Source organism: Hemicordylus capensis, chromosome 6 (genome assembly GCF_027244095.1).
Source record: "Hemicordylus capensis ecotype Gifberg chromosome 6, rHemCap1.1.pri, whole genome shotgun sequence".
Taxonomy (NCBI): Eukaryota; Metazoa; Chordata; class Lepidosauria; order Squamata; family Cordylidae; genus Hemicordylus; species Hemicordylus capensis.
In genome coordinates, this window is record NC_069662.1 from 30,947,081 (window position 1) to 30,968,049 (window position 20,969).

The following is a 20,969-nucleotide window of genomic DNA, read 5'->3' on the forward strand; positions in this document are numbered from 1 at the left end:
ATTCTAAGAAAGACATCTCTACTTCAGCAGATAACACTCTGGAACATGTGATGCCACTTGAACATAGTACATGCTTTCTCATAAAAATTGTACCCCAAGAGAGACACTGAGTACCTGAGATGGGGAGCCAAATACCTTCCCTGCAAACGATACTCACCACCACCTAACCTGCCATCTTCCCCTTCTCTTCCTCCTCTCCGGAGGCCTTGCCATCCTGTCCTCCATTCTCATTGCTGGGCTGCACCTAGTAGTGAGCTATTTCCTCTCCTCCTCCAAGACTTCCTAGATCTGAAAGGAAAGAGGATAATGGAGCTGAAGGGGAAATTTGTGGAGGAGAAGAGAGGAGCATTTTGGGTTAAAACTGGGCTAGCTTTCTAGGGGATGAACTTTCACACAGATTAACCCATGCCTTCTGTTTGACTTTGCTGTAATTTCTTTTTTCTTGCAGTATACACTTTTGCTGAAAAGAAAAATGGAAAATCAGACCACAGTGACTTACTTTGTGCTCCTTGGATTTTCATACAGCCCACCAGTCCAGAGTTGCCTCTTCTTGGTGTTTTTGTTTATATATGTGGTAACCCTAATGGGAAATATTGTGATTATGATGGTAATAAGGGGCAACATTCACCTCCACAGCCCCATGTACTTCTTCCTGGGTCATCTGTCTTTTCTTGATGTCTGTTTCTCTTCAGTTACTGTGCCAAGGGTCTTAATGAATTTAGTAACAAGCCGGACAATTTCATACAGTGGCTGCATGGTCCAGACGTTTTTTATCTTTCTCACAGCCTGCACTGAAGCATTTCTCCTTGCAGCAATGGCTTATGACCGATATGCTGCCATATGTAAGCCTTTGTATTATGGACAGATCATGAAGGCTGCCTTTTGTAGAGGGCTGGTGGGGGGTGCCTGGGCAGTCGGTTTCATACATGGATTAGTAAATACACTGCCTGTACTGAATCTAATGTTCTGTGGTCAAAACATTATCAGACATTTCAGCTGTGAGCTCCCTTCGTTGCTTGCCTTATCCTGCTCAGAAACCTTTATGAATAGGATTACATCTTTCATTACTACCAGCACTGTGGCAGGTTTCACATTCTTCATTATTCTGGTGTCCTATATCCACATTGTCTCTACAGTGCTGAAGATGCAATCAGCAGAAGCTAAACGGAAAACCTTCTCCACCTGCAGCTCCCACCTCATTGTTGTGGTTTTGTTATACAGCACTGGCTGCTTTAGGTATATAAGGCCTAACTCGGCCTCCTCAGTCATTGCAGATGAATTCTTTTCCGTCCAGTATAGCATTTCAACCCCCATGCTGAACCCCATTATCTACAGCCTGAAAACAAGAGAAGTGCAAGAAGCCATAAAGAAACTGATGAGGTATACACCACTGGTTTCTCGTGTTCTCTAAAATGGTCAACCGTTAGGCCAATCAATCAATGTAATGGTGAATTACACACTGCGTGGTTGTACGGAATTCTAGACAAATCTTGTCCCCATCTAATTATTTGTATAAATTTCATCTCCGTAAGTTCTGCCATGCCTTTACTCTGGCCCATTTCAATGCGTTACCTTTGGCTGTTTGGGAGGGAAGATTTTGCTGTACTTCGTATTCCCAAAGGCTCTTCTCCTGCTGTTCAGGCATGATTGAGTCAGTAAAGCATGTATTACTTTACTCTATATTTTATAAAGATAGACATCCTCTTCTTATTGGTTCCATTTTGTTACACTATCCAGGCAAGCTGGATGACCTTTATGTAAATCTCCTTCTTTCTGATTCTGATGCTGAGCTTACCTATTGTGTGGCTAAATTTATGTTGTGGTTAACCACCCAGAGATGAAAGTTTGGGGCAAATTCTGTCCCATTGCCTGCAATGTTAGGAAAAAATTGGTTAACCTTTATGTCGTGTAAGGTATATGCGTTATTGGTTGGTTGGTGGGATGTTCTAGTATCCTTTAATGTTATTCATTATATTTAGTATTAGAGTACTTTAAGTTGTAACTGCCTGTAACTGTTGATTGTTGTAATTACTGGCTGGTTGTGGACTGTAATAAATGGTGGTGATGGCATTGAATTGACAAACGAAAGCTAAGTAAATTTAAAATCTTGTTGCTTTGCTAGGAGCAAATGTGAGTTTATTATTATTATTTAATTCATACTGATTTAAATGATAGTAAACAAAATTAGAGACACCGATACAGTAGAAAAAGCAAATCCTATACATATTTACTCATACATGCAGCACCTATCTCTTCCCTCCTCTAACTGATTCCACTGCACCTCCTGATGAAATGCATATGTGTTGCAATGCCCATCTGACTCCATTGTCACCATACCCTAGCCCAAGAAGACACAGAACAAAGTGTTGGGTATAAAAAGGGCCACAACTCTATTATCCAATTATTTGATTGACTTGAGCAGCAGACAATAGGAGGGAAACACTCTACCCCCCACAGCAGTGTGGGCCTATCAAGTTAGGGTTCAGACGCCACAATCCTAGCCCATACCCAGAGAGCCAGCGTGGTGTGGTGGTTAGAGAGCTGGACTAGGACCCGGGAGACCCGAGTTCAAATCCCCATTCAGCCATAAAACTAGCTAGGTGACTCTGGGCCAGTCACTTACCTCTCAGGCTAACCTACTTCACAGGGTTGTTGTGAAAGAGAAACTCAAGTATGTAGTACACCGCTATGGGCTCCTTGGAGGAAGAACAGGATATAAATGTAATTATATATATATATATATATATATATATATATATATATATATATATGGATATAGCAATGGAGTTTGGACTAGACAAGTGTGCTGCATTAATAATGAACAGAGGGAAAATAACAAAAACAGAAGGAATAGAACTGCCCAATGGAAGCAAGATCAAATACCTGGAAGAGAAAGAACATTACAAATACTTGGGCATTCTCCAGGCTGATAACATCGCACACACTGAAGTTAAAAGAAAAATTGGAAGTGAATACATCAGGAGAGTTAGAAAAATCCTCAAGTCCAAACTCAATGGCGCCAACACCATACACGCCATAACCACCTGGGCTATACCTGTTATCAGATACACTGCAGGAATAATAGACTGGACCCAGGCAGAGCTAGAGACGCTAGATCGTAAGACGAGGAAAATCATGACCATCAGTCATGCTCTGCACCCCCGCAGTGATGTCGATAGGCTATACCTCCCTCGCAGCTCAGGTGTAAGAGGAATGCTGCCAGTTCATCAAACAGTAGAGGAGGAGAAAAGAGGCCTTGAAGAATATATAAAGGACAGTGAAGAAGGTGCACTTCAAATGGTCAATAATGCGAAACTATTCAACACCAATGAAACAAAGCAGGCCTACAAGAAAGAACAAGTCAAGAACCGAGCAGAAAAATGGAAAAATAAGCCACTGCATGGTCAATATTTGCACAATATAAGTGGAAAATCAGATATCACCAAGACCTGGCAATGGCTTAAGAATGGCAACTTGAAGAAAGAAACTGAGGGTTTAATACTGGCTGCACAAGAACAGGCACTAAGAACAAATGCAATAAGAGCAAAAGTCGAAAAATCTACCACAAACAGCAAGTGCCGCCTTTGTAAAGAAGCAGATGAAACCGTGGACCACCTAATCAGCTGTTGTAAAAAGATCACACAGACTGACTACAAACAAAGGCATGACAAAGTAGCAGGGATGATACACTGGAACATCTGCAAAAAATACAAGCTACCTGTAGCCAAAAATTGGTGGGACCATAACATTGAAAAAGTTGAAGAAAATGAAGATGTACAAATATTATGGGACTTCCGACTACAAACAGACAAACATCTGCCACACAATACACCAGATATAACTGTAGTTGCGAAGAAAGAAAAGCAAGTGTAAATAATCGACATAGCAATACTAGGGGATAGCAGAATAGAAGAAAAAGAAATAGAAAAAAATCACCAAATACAAAGATCTACAAATTGAAATTGAAAGGCTGTGGCAGAAAAAGACCAAAATAATCCCAGTGGTAATTGACGCCCTGGGTGCAGTTCCAAAAGACCTTGAAGATCACCTCAACACCATAGGGGCCACAGAAATCACCACCAGCCAATTACAAAAAGCAGCTTTACCAGGAACAGCGTATATTCTGCGACGATACCTATAACAACAGCAACAACATTGTCAATAAAATTCTGGCATCCCAGGTCCTTGGGAAAGACTCGATGTCTGGATAAAACAAACCAGTCAATAACACCTGTCTGTGTAAAATAATAATAATAATAATACCCTAAATGGGCGACACACCCTGACTCTGGCAAGAAGCAGGTGGGAACCCACTTCTGTCCCTTCACAGTCAACCCAGAGGGGTCTGGGCATTTCCATGACTTCACACCTCCCGGTCCATTGAGCCCTAGATTTTGTGTAGTCCTGGATCTGCTTCCATGGCCAACCAGCCTCCCTGGGCCGCAGAAACCTCAAGGAAGCATGTGCTCACAGGTGTTAAATCCCTTTAGCTAATCCCCCAGCCCGCACTGTCCCTGCCAAGTTGTGACCAGCTAACCACTAACTAACAAGGACTCAGAACGGGGTAGGCGAAAAACCTCCAAATCCAGGCCAATGCACTGGAAGCCAAAAATTCCTATCCAGCCCCCAAAAGGATGACCAGCAGAGCCCGTTGTGAACCTAGGGATGGGAGGGAGGGAAAATCTTGGCTCCGAATGAGGAGTGGTGCGGGGATCAGCAGTAGCTGCATTCCAAACCACCACCACCCCGCACCCAGATGAGGCCCTGACCATTCAGGTGCCTTCCAGGGCTCATGCTCAGGTGGAGCTGAGACAAATGCCCCTCCCACAGCACAAGGCTTTAGGAGGGGCATTCTTGTTTCCCTTTCAACATCCTCCCTCTCAAACCTTCTCCCCTCCACATGCACAACCAAGACAGCAAGACCTCCTTCATTGGCCTGAGGAGGACTGATTGATATCTGGCCCCTGATCTCCAAGTTAAATTTTGTTCTCCTGAAGCTATTTTCACCAGGCTGCAGCAAGAGCTGAAGGGCAGGACGAGGGCAAGAGATCAAGGACCCTCCATTGGCCCGAAGTATACTATAAGCCATATACTCTATATGTTTCAGACCTTTGTGCCTCAAAGGTAGGACAGAATTCCCTTAACATAAATGAAGATATGCCTTTCTTTCTACCCAAATGAGAAAAGGAAAGAGTCAGTGAGCTACTATAATGTCCTGAAAGGTGCTTATGTCTGCTCTTAAACCGAAAACCCATGGGGTGGTTGGCAGCCTCTGTGCTCTATACCACCACTCACTCTGGGCCACTCTGTGCTTTGGTGAGATACCCAGCTGTGTTCCTGCTTGTTTGACTGTGCTTTGATTCCGGACCATTTGGACTCTGTTTGTGGAATTCAACCTCCACTTGGTTTGACTGACTGGATATTGTAACAACTCAGACTGGCTATAGTTTGGACATTGCTTACATTCTCCTTTGGACCCTTTGCCTGCTTCATGTTCCATCTGCTGATCTATAGCTCTTGATTAGCCTGACAGATTTACAACAATCTATTTCAAATTAAATATTCAGAGTCTTCTCCACCTGCCCTACCTTGTACCCCTATATCAAAGCCCTATGGCAAGCCAGTCCCTAAATATCTGGCAGGGGGCGGGGAATAACAACAAAAAGCAAATCCCATTATACTTCCATTACTAAGCAGGCGGAGAATCATAAGTAATAATGAGAGACATGGTAGGAAGCAAGGACCAAGCAATGAATTTGTTTGGATCTGTGGTCTCAGTTGGAGGAGATGTTAGTGGAAGGAGGAAAGAGATGAGCTTCTATTCCACCCCTTCAGAAATCCTTCCAGAGATAAAGACAAATTCATGGAGGGCAGGTCTGTTAATGGATACTATACTGGTAGCTATAGGTCACCTCCAGCTTCAGAGGCATTATGTCTCTATATGCCATTTTCAGCGGGAACAACAGAAGGAAAGAGGGCATGCCTTCACCTCTTGCCTGTGGGCTTCTCAGAAGCATCTGGTGGACTAGTGTATGAAACAGGTTGCTGGATGAGACAGGCCTTTGGCCTGATCCAGTAGAGCCCATTCTTATGTTCTTATCAGGGCTTATGCTCATACATTGAATGCTGAATTAGCTAGACTTACTCCCAAATTCTTCTATTCAGATTTGCAACATGTGCTCTCTTAAGAACTGCAGAGTAATGAGAAAGCCTTTCCTGAAATGTAAAACACCAAATTGTCATGTGGAAAGTTCCCTTTGTACAGTCAGGAGTGGAGTGGAATAGAATCTGCGGATATATTAGGATGGCATGTCAGAGACAAGGATCCATCTAGCTCTCTCCCTCGGATCTTATATTTCTATGAGCACTGACGTTTCCCCCAGTGGAAGGGCATGCAATTCTCACTAGCAACCAGAAGTATTCCCATCCAAGAGTAGCTTCATGGAAGTTATAGCATCTCGATATTTCCAGGAGTGATGACAACTTCTCATGTAATGAATGTTAACTCATTAAGCATGGTTTAGTTGACTAGTAATCCATATATCTCACTATAGATTTACTGGTAATTTTAATAGTAATAATAAATAGAAATCATTAATAGGTTTTTTCAACTCAAGATGGGCTGAGGAGGGATGCATCCAGGAAAACATTTAATAGGTGCAGATTCTGCCATCAATTCTTCTAGATGCATCATTGCAGGTCACAGTGCTGCCACAAATGTCACTCATGTAGTAAATGCCATGCCTGAGATGCATGATTTGTGATGGAGGAAACTAGTTTCCTGTAGAAAGTCTATGTCTTTCCTCTGACTGGATGCTTTATTACAGTTTAGATAATTTCCCCCAAAGGAAACAATTAAATATCTCAGATGCAATCCCAGGATATCAAGTGCTATTTTAAATGATATTCTCATACTCTTTGCAGCCAGGGACAAGTAGCATTATACAATGAAATGGGTCCTCTCAGAAATCGAGTTCACCTTTACTTAAGGAAGGTGTACATTTCTTCCTTTAGGCACCCAGAAAGAAGGGAGGGAGAGTAATCCTACACCTACTATAATCCTTGTTCTTTCTGTTGCACTTCATATGTATGAAGGAATTTCATACTGAGAATCAGAGAGTGAAGAGTTTAAGGTAAGTTCATTGGCAATAAAGAGGATTCTGAAGAATTATTGTGGGTCTTCCAAAATTTGGAGGGTAGGCAAGAGAAAGAGAAACAAGTAGCAACTTGCTGTGCAAGATGTTTCACAAACAAGACAGTTTGACAGAATGAGAATTCACAATAGATAGCCAATGTCTCGTTTGAATAGGAAACATGATGAGCAATAGCTAGGATGAATGAGTAATAGCCAGGTGATTTGTTTGAATTTGGAATAGTGATAAATATACTTAAACTAGATAGACGCTCAATAGCTATCTAGTTCTAATGGGGAATATGTTGTATGCTGTGTTCCCTCTAAGGCCTGTGCACATGCATGGGCACACATTTTTTTTGATGTCTGTTCAGTTAATTTTGATCCCATTCAGATAGAATCAGGATGGTCCCACTGACTATGCATGCACACACATTGCCTTGGTAATGCCACCCAGAACAAAATTAATTTTGCACACAGATGAAAAAAATTAGAGAGAACACTGGTTGTAGGGTAATGTTTCTGCCAGGTTTTGTTCTATTAATGAAATATTTGGTTATACAGTTAGCCAAACAACTCTGAGGCACTGAATTAGTAATACCTATTTTGTGTCTACAATATTTTGCATGATAGCTATTCAGAAAATTCCGCAAAAATTGAAACACTGCTTGTGTAAACTATGTCCCCAAACATGATGTCACTTTTGAAGAAGCTGAAATAAGTGGAAAACAAACTTTTTAATATAGTCCCATATTTGCCAATTGAAACACAAATTTTCTTACAGGTCTGGACTATGTCATGGGAGGATTTTCTTTTTGTCTTCGGGGAAACCAATGCAATTTGCAATGCATTTTCCTACTTGTTTGGTATCCTCAGATTCCAACCAGTTTTAGGGTCGACTGGAAGGAAATCATTATGTTGTTAAAGGAAAAACAGAAAATGATGCTCACATGACAAGTTCTACTCTTATGTGTTAATTGTTTCTCAACTGTGATTAATTTAGGAAAGGGAAAAAATGGAAACCTCTCACCAGTTTTGTGAGGTAGGAAATTTTATATCTAAAGTATGTTCTACAAAAGACATGTCATGTTGGGAGTCAAATGGCAAACTGATTACCAGTAAATTTTCATTGGGCTCCCCAGCTTATAAAATGACCAGGGGTATCTGGATGGTCAGTGTTGGAGTCATGGTACTGAAATACAGTAAGTGTGCCCTTGATCGTATCCTTTGACCTATTCTCATGTTCAGCCTGTCAGTAAGCCTGAGAATATTCAGCACTTATGTTTGTCAGCTCAGAAGACCCCCTATAAGCATCCAGGTTTTGATTTCTCTCTTAATACATCTGGAGAAACAGGAATTTTGTGGTTAACACACTTTCTATGATGCCTGTAGCAATGCTGGAGTTAAAGGTTCTGTTCCAGAAAGCAGAACTTTATCCTCTACGGAAGCTGCTAGAGACAACAAGAGGAGTTCAGCTCTAGAGCTGGTGGTAGCAGTTGGAGGTTAGATAAGGAAAATGAGATATGGTTAAAGGTGAAATGTTAAAGGCTTAACACAGGACCTCAGCACAGTACCTCCAGTGACTTTTGCTGGTGTCTTATCTTACGTTTCTTTTAGAGTGTGAGCCCTTTGGGGACAGGGATCAATTATTTCTCTGTGTAAACCGCCCCGAGCTATTTTTGGAAGAGCTGTATAGAAATTGAATGAATGAATGAATGAATGATACAAGGTTGTTAGGTTGAAGGTTTTGACACAGGGTAGGAAGTTGTAAGGAGAACCGTAAATAATAATAGCAATAGCTATTATCTCATTAAATAATAATGAGAGATGTAATAGGAAGCAAGGACCAGGCCAAAATAAATAAATAAATATGTTTGGCTCTGTAGTCTCAGTTGGAAGTGATGTTACTGGAAGAAGGAAAGTGTAAAGCTCCTATTCTGCCCCTTCAGAACTGCATACAGAGAGAAAGAGAGGATGAATGTAACATCCCTGAGTCTGGTTTCATTTTTCAGTGGGATCTGAGGTGATCTGCAAACAAAAGGAACAAAATGTAAGGAACAAAATGTAAGATCACAATGCTTGGATTAATAAATGTAATAATAAACGAATTATCAATTCTCCATATTCCCATTCTTCCACATGCCTTCATCCTCATTACATCAAATGCTGAATTCAGCTGGACTTGATCGCAATTTATTCCATGCAGAATTGGAATGTGTTTAAGAAACAGAGACACATTGCAAAAGACAGTGGAACATATGATCTCATGTCCTGACTGCATTTCTCAGTCAATATGGGTGTAAAGAAAGACTGGCTCATATTCTGACTAAGATGTCCCTGAGCATAAGGGACATATTTTGGGTAGTGCATTTCAATTGCTGTAGGTTTTTCTGAGTCATGATGCTATGTTATTACATCTAAGAACATATTTCAGCAACTAGGGTATAGCACTGAAGCTGATGTTTCACATCAAAGTTTGGAAGATGCATATCTCATAGTCATTACACAATCTTTCTCTCTCTCTCTCTCTTTCTTTCTTTCTTTTTCTTTCTTTTTAACACTGCTGCAACATTGCTTCCTTAGTCAAGATGCTAGCAACTCTATAATACCATCAAGAAACAGAGTAGGTAGTAGTACTAATTACTGAGAGGACTGGGGGAGATGTTTGAGGTCTTCTAGTACATCCTTGCAGATCCAACTAATGCATGCTCTGTATTAGTCAGGATGTCAGCCACTTTCCATGATAACGACAAGAGGAGCTTGTTTTAAACATTAGTGAAATGCAGTGACTTATAAAATTGAGTATTCATGTAAATCAAATGTGAGATGCCTTCTTCTCAATTATACAAATCTGTTTGTAACATATTCCAGTTCCCCCACCCTTCTGGAAAAGAAAATGGAAAACCAGAGCTCAGTGACATATTTTGTTCTTTTGGGATTTTCACACAATCGACCAATCCAGATAATCCTCTTCTTCACCTTTTCATTGATCTATGTGGCAGCGCTGCTGGGAAATATGATGATTATGATTGTGATAAGAAGCAACAGAAACCTCCACAGCCCCATGTACTTCTTCCTGAGTCATCTGTCTTTTCGTGATATCTGCTATTCTTCAGTAACGGTGCCTAAGCTGCTCACAAATTTCTATGGAAGCAAGAGAATTTCATACAGTGGCTGCATTGCTCAGGTGTTTTTCATCTTATTGACAGCAACCACTGAAGCTTTGATACTTGCAGCCATGGCTTTCAACCGATACACCGCCATATGCAAGCCCTTGCATTATGTGTAAATCATGAACAGTGTATTCTGTAGATTGCTGATGGGAAGTGCATGGGCAATAAGTTCCCTATATTCAATGTTAAATGCATTAGCCCTCTTGAAACTAGTGTTCTGTGGTCCAAACATTATCAAGCATTTTAGCTGTGAACTCCCATCTCTACTTCCCTTATCTTGCACGGAGACATTCCTCAACAGGATTATGTTTTTTATTACTGCTAATACATTAGGAGGTTCTTCATTCTTTGTTATACTGGCATCTTATATCCAAATCATCTCTACAGTGCTGAAGATGCATTCAGCAGCAGCTAAACGGAAAACCTTCTCCACCTGCAGTTCCCACCTCATTGTTGTGATGTTATTTTATGGCACTGCTTTGTTTAGGTATATGAGTCCAACCTCTAGCTGCTCAGCCATTGTGGATGAATTCTTTTCCATCCAATACAGCATTTCAACCCGAATGATAAACCCCATAATCTACAGCCTAATAACAAAGGAGGTGAAGGAAGCCATCAAGAAACTAATTGGGTACAAGTCTCTGGCGTTATGTTAGATTAAAGAAATCCACAACTGATCGGAACCAAGTTGTAAAATAAGTACACTGATATTTCTCAGACTTGCTTCAAGCCCTTGAATTTATTAAAGTTAATACTCCATAGTAATTTAGGGTATAAAGAGTCAAACTGGATTTCTACTGTTTAGCAAGCTGATTGTTTAATTCATTGTTTTGGGGAAAATCCACTCTTTTTTAATGCATATGGAAAGGATATTGAACTGTAGTGTTATCCCTACAGATTTCCAAACCCACTTTCTTTGAATTAGGTTATGGCTGGATCAAAATCCACTCCTGTGGGAATACATGGAGTTACAATTTCCCCCTCCTGAATGATGCTAGGTCATGTTGAGTTTCATTCCCCTAGTGCATTCCAGGTTGAAAAAGAATGGCAAAGTGTATGAGCCAGTTACTGAGAAGACCAGCTACACTTTGGCTGCTGTTGCTGCCTCCATCGGGTCTGCGGGCTTAGCCAGCTCTCCCTGCAGATGATCAAAGGGCAGCCCTGGGGGGGGGGCGCAGATCGGCTGCCCACACGACTGCCGGCTCTGTCACGGAGCCGGCAGGGGCTGCCGGGATCGGGGGCCACATGAAGTCCCAGGATGCCCCGAGCATGCAGGTGGGGAATAATGGAGAGACCCCCAAGCCTGGGAAGCTGTTTGCAGCCTCCCGGCGAGGGGTCTCCTCATGTGTTGCCATGGCGCAGAAACATGCCGCAGCAGCACACAATCAACCAAATGGGTTTAGCGGAGCTAGTGCTCTGCTAACCTCATTTAAGGGGAGGGGTACTTTTGGTGGTTTGCTGCCAGGACCCACGCAGCTCCCATGGCAGCAGACGACCAATAGGAATCGGGCTAGGCTCCCTTAGCCTGATTTCTCCTGGTTGTGAGAATAGCTTCATTGACAAAAGGTTTAGAGACAGCAGGTTACACCATTCTCTATTAACAAGGTTTAAACATCCTGGCAGAATTTTTTCACCCCACACAAATCATATTTAACAGAATTCCTTGACCTCTTAAGACATTTCAGCCATTGGGCTCCATGCCCAAGAAAAGCCTTTTATATTTATGTCAAATAAATATTTTAAAAGATAAATATTTATTTAAACTATATTTATTAAAATATTAAATAAAAATATTTAAGATAAATTTAGAAACCTTGGAAGGCCTGGCCAAACAAATAAGTTTTTAGTGCTCTCTTGAAGGCTAACAATGAGCCCAAACTATCTATCTATCTATCTATCTATCTATCTATCTATCTATCTATCTATCTGTTGGGAGTGCATTCCACAGGCCAGGAGCAGCCACAGAGAAGGCCCTCGTTTATCTCTCCTTCCCCCCTTGGAGCTATAGGTTCAGCCCATTAAGAGCTACAGCAAGGCCCATTGCTCCTCCTCCAATTCTCCAACTCTCCTCAAACAGAATCCCTTCGTAATAGCAGCCAATGAGACTTCATCCACTGGTGCACATTCCAGGTGTGAGGCAGCCACCCCAACCCTGCTGCAAGTCAAGCCCAACATGGCCTCCCCTCCCCAGGAGACCCCCTCTTTTGCCTGCCAGAAGACTGGCTGTGTCATCCCCCAATCAATATGCACTTTGCCCCCTGTGACAGCTGCAGCCTGGGTGGGTGGGAGGGTAGGTAGGTAGAGGGCTTCTCTACTTTGCTAGGTCTGGGTGCAGCTGCACATGCCACAGCCAGGATTTGGAGGGAGCCAACCAAGAGGAGGGGAATGCAGCTGTGGCAGAAATCCTGTCTCTTAGGACTGGAGGCAGGCAACGGAATGCCTCACTGTCCTTGAGGACTGTGCCTTTTCTGCTGGAGGGAGGACTGAAGCATTTCCAGGAGGAAAGTGGGTGCAGGCAGGCAGACAGGCAAGGAATGCCTGGAGATTGTTGGGGCTCTAACTGGAACATAGGTGAGGCACACTCAGAGGCATGCTGAGGTTGACCAGAAGTTGGTATCACCTAGAGACCAGGCCAGGGGAAGAAGTACTTTTTGAATAGTTTTAATGTTGTTTTGATTTTAAATTGTTAGAATGGTTTAAACTTGTTAGTGATTTGTTGTAAACAGCCCAAAGACTTGTGTTTTGGGTGGTATACAAATATGTCAAATAAAATAAACAAATAAACAACAAACAAGCAAATAATAAAGTTCCTGGCAAGGGGGAAGAGGCATGATGTTGGGTTGTGGCGAGGAAGGAGAAGCAATAACAATGACCCCTACAGATGGTGAATTGTCTCCTCGCCTCCGGGGAAATTGGGCTTAGCCTTCTCTCTTTGCAAACCGCCTCCTGGCTATTCTCACGGATTGTGGGAAGAGCCGTGTGTGTGTCTGTGTCTGTGTCTGTGTCTGTGTGTCTGTGAGAGAGAGAGAGAGAGAGAGAGAGAGAGAGAGAGAGAGAGAGAGAGAGAGAGAGAGAGAGAGAGAGAGAGCTATGGAGGCCCAGCTGGGATCCACCATCTACAGTACCTCCATTGGAACCAAATGTCTCCTTGGCAGAGCGGGTCTACCAATAGGTTTTCTGGGAGAGTAGATTCACTCATTAAACCCAATTGGTAGACTAGCTCCCACAAGAAAAACAGTGCAGTTCAAACATTGTTTTCTTGGGAGAGATGGTCAACCAATTGAGCCTAATGGGGAGACCTGCTGTACACATGGAAAACCAATAGAAGCAGCAGATTGGGCAAACAAAATGATGGTTCAAATAGATGAATCGCTTCAAAATAAATCAAGGTCGATCTGATTCAACCTCCAGAATCATCATTGAAGTCAATGGTGATTTGATTCAAAGTTCAGTTATTCAAACTGATCTGATCTGAATTGACCGAGTGCCCGAGCACCACTCTGACGGCCAAATGCTGTTGCCGTCGCCGCTGTTGCGCCGCTGTCGTCACCCCCTTCTGTGGACCACGGGGGACCCAAAGGACCCCAAAATAAGGCTCTCGCCCCTATCGGGTGAACCCCTCCCAAAGCTTGTCCAGGAAGGAGATCGCTATAGGAGCTCCTTCTCCGATGAAGGCCCGGGCCGAACTGAGAAGTTCAGGGCATGGCTCAGCCGAGCGAGGCCAAAACCACGCCCCCCGAATTTAATGGTCCAATCGGCCCGCTTCTTGGCCCCGTGCAGGGCAGGGCTTGGGACAAACTCCCTCCCCTCTGCACGAGGCCAAGGCGAGGGGGATTCTGAATGCTTTAATTGTTCCAAACACTAGGAGGCTATTCTGACAATCAGGAGAAATTGGACTGGGAGAGCCTAACCTGATTTCGCCTGACCGTGTGAGCCACCGGGCTTGCAGGTGAGCCCAGTGGCTTCCAGGCGGTTAACCCGCCTAACTATCCCTCCCCTTAAAGTGTTTTTGCAGAGCAAGCACTCCACAAACCCGGTTTTTCTAATCGTGAGTTGCCACGGCATGGCTTCACGCCACAGCAACTCATGCTTAGACCCCCAACCGGAAGGCTTAAAAGCAGCCTCCTGGCTTGGGGGTCTTTCCAGTATGCCTTGTGTGCTCGCACAGGGCATACTGGAACTTCCGGGGGCTGTGTGGCCCCCGATCCTCCCCACTCCCACCGGCTCTGTCATGGAGCAGGCTGTCGTGTGGGCAGCCGATCTGGCTGCTAAGAACAGACTGTCTCCTTGCAAACCCCATAGAGGCTCTTCTCACCTATCCTGAGAAGAGCCTCTTGGTGTGACATTGTGGAAGGGGTTGTTTTCATCTGCCCTAAGTTGGGAACACAGACTATGCAGTGCCTCAGACTAGTTGTAAAATATTTTCATCATGTGGGGAAACAAAACTGAAGTTTCAAAAGAGAAAAAGGGTGTCATCCCCCATTCAATAGAACTTAAAATGGACACAGGATAGAAACCACCCCTCCATAGACATTTAGGGGTATGTTTTTACCCCTGCGTCATATTTTAATCCTAATAACATCAATATCATAAATGTTGAGGTGCCATACTTGTGAATACATCATATACAAGAGTGCAGGTAAGAGTTTTGAGCTTTACAACAAGATCATAGCTGAGAGTGTAGTGGTTTACTTGTTTATGTACCTTTATGCAGCCTGGGGTGGAAATCTACTACCAAATCTGAATGAAGGTTAAAAAGAACGGGAGACACAACTGATCCCTGAGGAAGTGCATGGAACAACTTCCATGGGTAGCGGGCAGAATCAGTGTCCCAGTCCCAACCTTTGAGATCTTTCTCTCTTGACTCCAGACCCTAGCATATAACAAAATATGTCACCACTTCAAGCTAAGGCCTATCAACAAACATGACACCACAAGGTTTCATCCAGACCTAATTCAGAATGCAGCTTTCAGACTTTCCTTTGTAGGGAAGATGCTTCAGTGCCTTCATGCAGAGAAGAGTAGAAGGGAAACTGCCCTGCTGCCATATCCACAAGGGTGGAAGAGGAAATTATTGACTTAATATGTGGTGGGAATTATCTCTTTCCCTTGTGTGAGTACTTGAAGTTGATCCTTGCAAAAACAAATGGCTTCAGAATTTAATACATTTCTGGCAATCTACCCTATGCAGGGTGATCAGCATAGTGAGTTCATGCCTGTCTTTCAAAAAAATAAAAAATAAAAAAAGCTTACATCAATACAAAAGGTGTACTTTCCTGCTTACTTTAATTGCCCTGTTACAATGAGCATTTCAACGTCACCTACCATTTCCCATAGTGAAAAAGATCTCTCCAGAGTTGATTCTGCTAGTATAAATACTACTTACATTTGTTTCTTAGAGAGCAGGAGAATCCTATTGCAGCATATCAGGTACCTTTTCCTTACCCTCCCCATGATTAGGGTCTGTGCAAGGTAATAAGATGCAAAATCAGACAGGGCTTGTAACAGCTGAACATTTATAACTGTCTAATACTGAATCAGCAATTGCTCCACCTAGCTCTTAACGGTCTGCACTGACTGGCACTGGCTTTCTGGGGTCTCATCCAGCCTTGGGGTCTAAAATTCAGTCCCTCTGTATGTACAGTATGCATTCTGTCACTGAGATGCAATATCTTGCATATTAGTTTGTTTGTCTGATAGGTAGAATGGAAACGTTGACAGGTGGAGTTGTCCTGCAAAGATGGGAAAGGCTTCATGTGACCAAATTCCATTTTCTACATCCCCATGAAAGTAATTGGCTGATTAACACAGCCATGGTCTCAAGTGGAGATTTCTGTGTGTTCTGAGGGAGGAACGCTTCTCACATACTAGAAGCTTCTTACACAAATACAGTGATAGTGATGAAAAGTTCATCTGCTGGCGATGAGTTGGATCCGAAGAAATAGTATCTGACTAAATAATTGTGACAAGGTAGTTCTAGCAAACTTAACTCCCATTTATTTCACTGCTCCTTTGTCAAGATTTTGATATGACTCGATATGAAAGCTTCAAGATTATGATTGTGTAGTGTTTTACTAATGCACACATGCAATCCTGCACATTAATGAAACAAAAAGAAACTCGATACAAGTATATGTGCAATCATAAAAAGAGGGCATTTTTGTAGCAGTCATTGTAGCTATGTACATAAGTGCAATGAGGCAGAGGTGGTCATACAAAGATAATCTTGATGTAATCATGTGTTTAAGCACATCGATGTTGCTTTTTTGTTTTGTTGTTCTCATTTTGCACATGTACATTATTAATATAGAGGTGGGGGGAGTATACAAATGGATGAAATCATTTGAAATCTGTGACAAATGGCATGCACCATGCTCTGTACAAAACTCTGAAATAAAAAGGTGAACAATGGAGAATTCAAAATGCACAGATTTTGCCTGGAGAACCAAAGCAATTCCAAATCCAGGGGAAAATTTGGATGAGGATTTCAGATGCATCCCTAAAGGTATATATAAACTCCTTTGAAATTTGTTTGTAAAGCCGTCCAGATGATTCAAGCAGGTCAATTAGCATACTTCAGAATAATGAGATTAGTGAGAATATCTTAGGACCAGAGTTCCCTTTAATTTTTTCATCAGTGTGGGGAATGAGATTTGTTCTGGGCAGCAGTACAGTATCAAGGCAGTGTGCAGACATGCGCATTATTATGTGCCACAAAAATGCAATACATACAGCCATTGGTTGTTCAAAGTAGCCTATGCAATAATAAAATTAAATTAAAGAACTCCCTGTTGTCTAATTTTTTTAGGTTTTTTAAATTTTCATTATTAATTAAGATGAATAATACATTGGTGGTACATCAAAAGAAAAAAGAAAAAAATTTTTTTTTAAATTACTGTATGTACAGTTGGTGTAACCATATTTAGCAGGTATATCAATCACAATTAGATATCTTTTATATTGCAATCCATCATCTTCCTGATCATTTCAACCAAAATCTTACTTGGGTTATAATAAACCCTATTTACCTCAATAGTATCTATAACAGGTTTCCATACTCGCTTGAAATCATATCTATTTAACTTTTGTTGAATATTGTTACATCAAGCTGAAACAAACTCCTCAAGCATATATTCCCATATTATTTTGTACCAATTACTGATATTCAAATTTTCAGCAATTTGAATGCATCCTTGCTTTCTTGCTCTTATCCTGTAAAATGTTGGTTATCTGAGTATTAGTTGCCCCTATAATTGGCTTCCCATTTTCTTCCAAATATCCTGGAGCTAACACATGCCTTAGATCAGGGGTTCTCAAAGTTGGGTCCCCAGATGTTATTGGACTTCAGCTCCCATAATCCCCAGCCCCAGTGGCCTTTGGTTAGGGATTATGAGAGTTGAATTCCAATAACTTCTGGGGAGCCAACACTGAGAATCCCTGCCTTAGATTAACCAAACTAACTGCTTGCCAAAGTCACAGAGTTAATTAAGGGCCTTAACTGTAGATTGATTAATTTGTACATTTTTGTTCCATCTTTTGGAGCTGATTTGAGCCTTCAAGGCAGGTAATAACAGAAATTTAAAGATAGATAAACATAGGAAGCTGCCTGATACTGAGTCAGACCATTGGTCCATCTAGGTCAGTGTTGTCTACACAGACTGGCAGCGGCTTATCTAAGATTATAGGCTTATCTAAGCAATCAGCCCTATCTTGGAAATGCCAGGGAGGGAACTTGTCGCCTTCTGCACGCAAGCATGCAGGTGCTCTTCCCTGAGTGGTCCCATCACCTAAGGGGTATATCTTACAGTGCTCACACATGTAGTCTCCCATTCAAATATGAACCAGGGTGGATCCTACTTAGCAAAGGGGACAATTCAAACTTACTGCCACAAAAACAGCTCTCCTCACCAACTCAGGACTCCAGAAAGATGAATATAAGATGGGGTGAACCATAGGGAAATAAAATGGGGAAAATTCTCTTTTCTTAAATCCAAAATACTAGAAATGCTAGGAAGGTCTGTAAATTGGACTTTTTATACCTTTTGAAACTCAGTACAGAGGCTACTTCCCCCCATCCACTATAGTATTTCAGGCCATGTGTTGAACTCCATTGTCTTCCATGACATGCAGCCAGCAACACATCCAAATAGGATGCAGGTTCGCTGGCTCCACAGCACTCACCAGCAATGAGTTAGGTCATAGCTGCTCTGACACAGCACTTAGCATTACAGATGTGCATGAATTGATTTTTTGGATTCAATTTGTACCTGAACCAAATCACCCCTGATTTGTTTTGGGTCTGAATCTGCCACACACACACAGACACAGACACAGACACAGACACACACAGACACACACACACACACACAGACACACAGACACAGACACACACACACACACACACACACACACAAATCACCCCAGATTCAATTTGAACCTGAATTTTCCAAATCCAAATTGATTCAGGGGGAAAGGGGTTCCTGGGGCAAAAAAGTGGGGTGGGGGTAGTGGCCAATGGGTGGAAGCTACCTCCCAGATTTCAAAGAAATTGGGCAAAGGGGTGATATTTAACAATTTTTTGAAGTTCAAGCATCTTTAAGCTTTTCACCATAGGGAATAATGGGAATATCAGCAGCCTTATAACTCTACTTGTGGGGCACCAGGATGGCCCAGAGGGGGTTGTGGTGGGTGATAGTGCCCTATGGGTGCAAGGAAGCTACCACACACATTTCAAAGAAATTGGGCAAAGGGGTGATTTTAACATCTTTAAGACTTTCCCCCATAGGGATTAATGGGGATTTCAACAGACCCATAATTCTACTTGGGGGGACACCTGGGTGGCCCAGAGTGGGTTGTGCTGTAGTGCACATAGGGTGCCAACCACCCCCAAAACCACAAGCCCATGGGGTACTGGATTTTTTTGTTTTCATTGTCCAATGGGTTCTGAAAGTAGATTATTTAGTGGGAAATGAGACTGGGTTCTAAGTCCATTCTTCATTTTGCACCAGAGAAGATTATGAATGAACAAAGATGATCAGTTATAGTAGATGCTAAGTTCACTCATCATTTTGCACCAAAAATGATGAATCATGAAAATCATTGTACATAAGGCTGCTGAAATCCCCATTATAGCTTAAAAATTGTTAAAAACCACCCTTTTGCCCAATTTATTTGAAATTTGGATTGTAGCTTCCACCCATTGGGCACTACCACTCAACCCTCTTTGGCCATAAGATGGAGATGACTTATAAAAGTGAGTATGAATGTAAACCAAATGTGAAATGCCTTGTACTCAATTATACAAATTGTTTCTAACTTATCACTCTCCCTTTTTATATATATATTTTTTTCTGGAAAAGAAAATGGAAAACCAGACCACAGTGACATATTTTGTTCTTTTGGGATTTTCATACAATCCACCGATCCAGATGTTCCTCTTCTTCACCTTTTCATTGATATATGTAGTAACACTGATGGGAAATATGATGATTATGATAGTAATAAGAAGCGACAGAAACCTTCACAGCCCCATGTACTTCTTCCTGAGCCATCTGTCTTTTCTTGATATCTGCTTTTCTTCAGTCACGCTGCCTAAGCTGCTCACAAATTTCTATGGAAGCAAGAGAATTTCATACAATGGCTGCATTGCCCAGGTGTTCTTCATCTTTCTGACAGGAACCACTGAAACCATCATTCTTACAGCTATGGCTTTTGACCGATACACCGCCATATGCAAACCCATGCATTATGTGCAAATCATGAACAGTGTATTTTGTAGATTGCTGATGGGAAGCGCATGGGCAATAAGTTCCATACATGCTATGGTAAACACATTACCCATCTTAAAACTAGTATTCTGTGGCCCAAGCATCATCAAACATTTTAGCTGTGAACACCCATCTCTGCTTGCCTTATCTTGCACAGAGACTTTCATCAACACGATTACGTTTTTTATTACTGGTATTGCAATATCAGCTTTTTCAGTCTTTGTTATTCTGGCATCCTATATCCAAATAATCTCTACAGTCCTGAAAATGCAGTCGGCAGCAGCTAAATGGAGAACCTTCTCCACCTGCAGTTCCCACCTCATTGTTGTGATATTATTTTATGGCACTGCCTTCCTCAGGTATATGAGTCCAACCTCGACCTACTCAGCCATTGTGGATGAATTCTTTTCCATCCAATACTGCATTTCAACCCCAATGTTAAACCCCATTATTTACAGCCTAAAAACCAAGGAGGTGAAGGCAGCCATCAAGAAACTAACTGGGTACAAATCACTGATGTCTGGCATTATGTATGTTTAAATAAAACAAGAGCTGCTTGGAAGTGAGTTATAAAATAAATGCATTGACTTATTTCACACCCTTGGATTTTTTAGCAATAGTACTCTGTAGTAATGCAGGCTACAAAGAGTCAAGTTTGATTTGTGTGTTTCTGTTTCTGCTACTTTACGTATAAGCATAGAGGGAGCAGTGGCAGTGGTAACAGTCTGGATTAGGAAAAGCTCATGACTGCCAGTCCCAGAGGGACCTCTGCTCTTGCTGGGGGCGGGGAGACAGAGAGACCAGGCATCCTTACAGGCAGCCCACCCCCTCCCCCCATCTTCAGATCACTTGCCCTCACTGGAGGAGCACTGGCCTGCCCTCCGCCTCTTCCCTCCT

At 42.2% G+C, this 20,969-nt stretch overlaps 2 protein-coding genes and 1 pseudogene across 2 annotated transcripts; all 3 read left to right on the forward strand.

The window, feature by feature from the left end:
* The first annotated feature begins 466 nt into the window (after positions 1-466).
* LOC128331146 (olfactory receptor 8S1-like) lies at positions 467-1,411 on the forward strand. Its single transcript, XM_053264498.1, has one exon. The coding sequence runs from the start codon at positions 473-475 to the stop codon at positions 1,409-1,411; it is 939 nt and encodes a 312-aa protein (XP_053120473.1). The 5' UTR covers positions 467-472.
* An 8,617-nt stretch (positions 1,412-10,028) lies between these two features.
* On the forward strand, positions 10,029-10,961 carry LOC128331147 (olfactory receptor 5A1-like; annotated as a pseudogene).
* An 8,700-nt stretch (positions 10,962-19,661) lies between these two features.
* On the forward strand, positions 19,662-20,612 carry LOC128331148 (olfactory receptor 1G1-like). The gene has a single exon (XM_053264500.1). It carries the CDS (start codon positions 19,668-19,670, stop codon positions 20,610-20,612), a length of 945 nt encoding a protein of 314 aa, XP_053120475.1. The 5' UTR covers positions 19,662-19,667.
* The last annotated feature ends 357 nt before the right edge of the window (positions 20,613-20,969 follow it).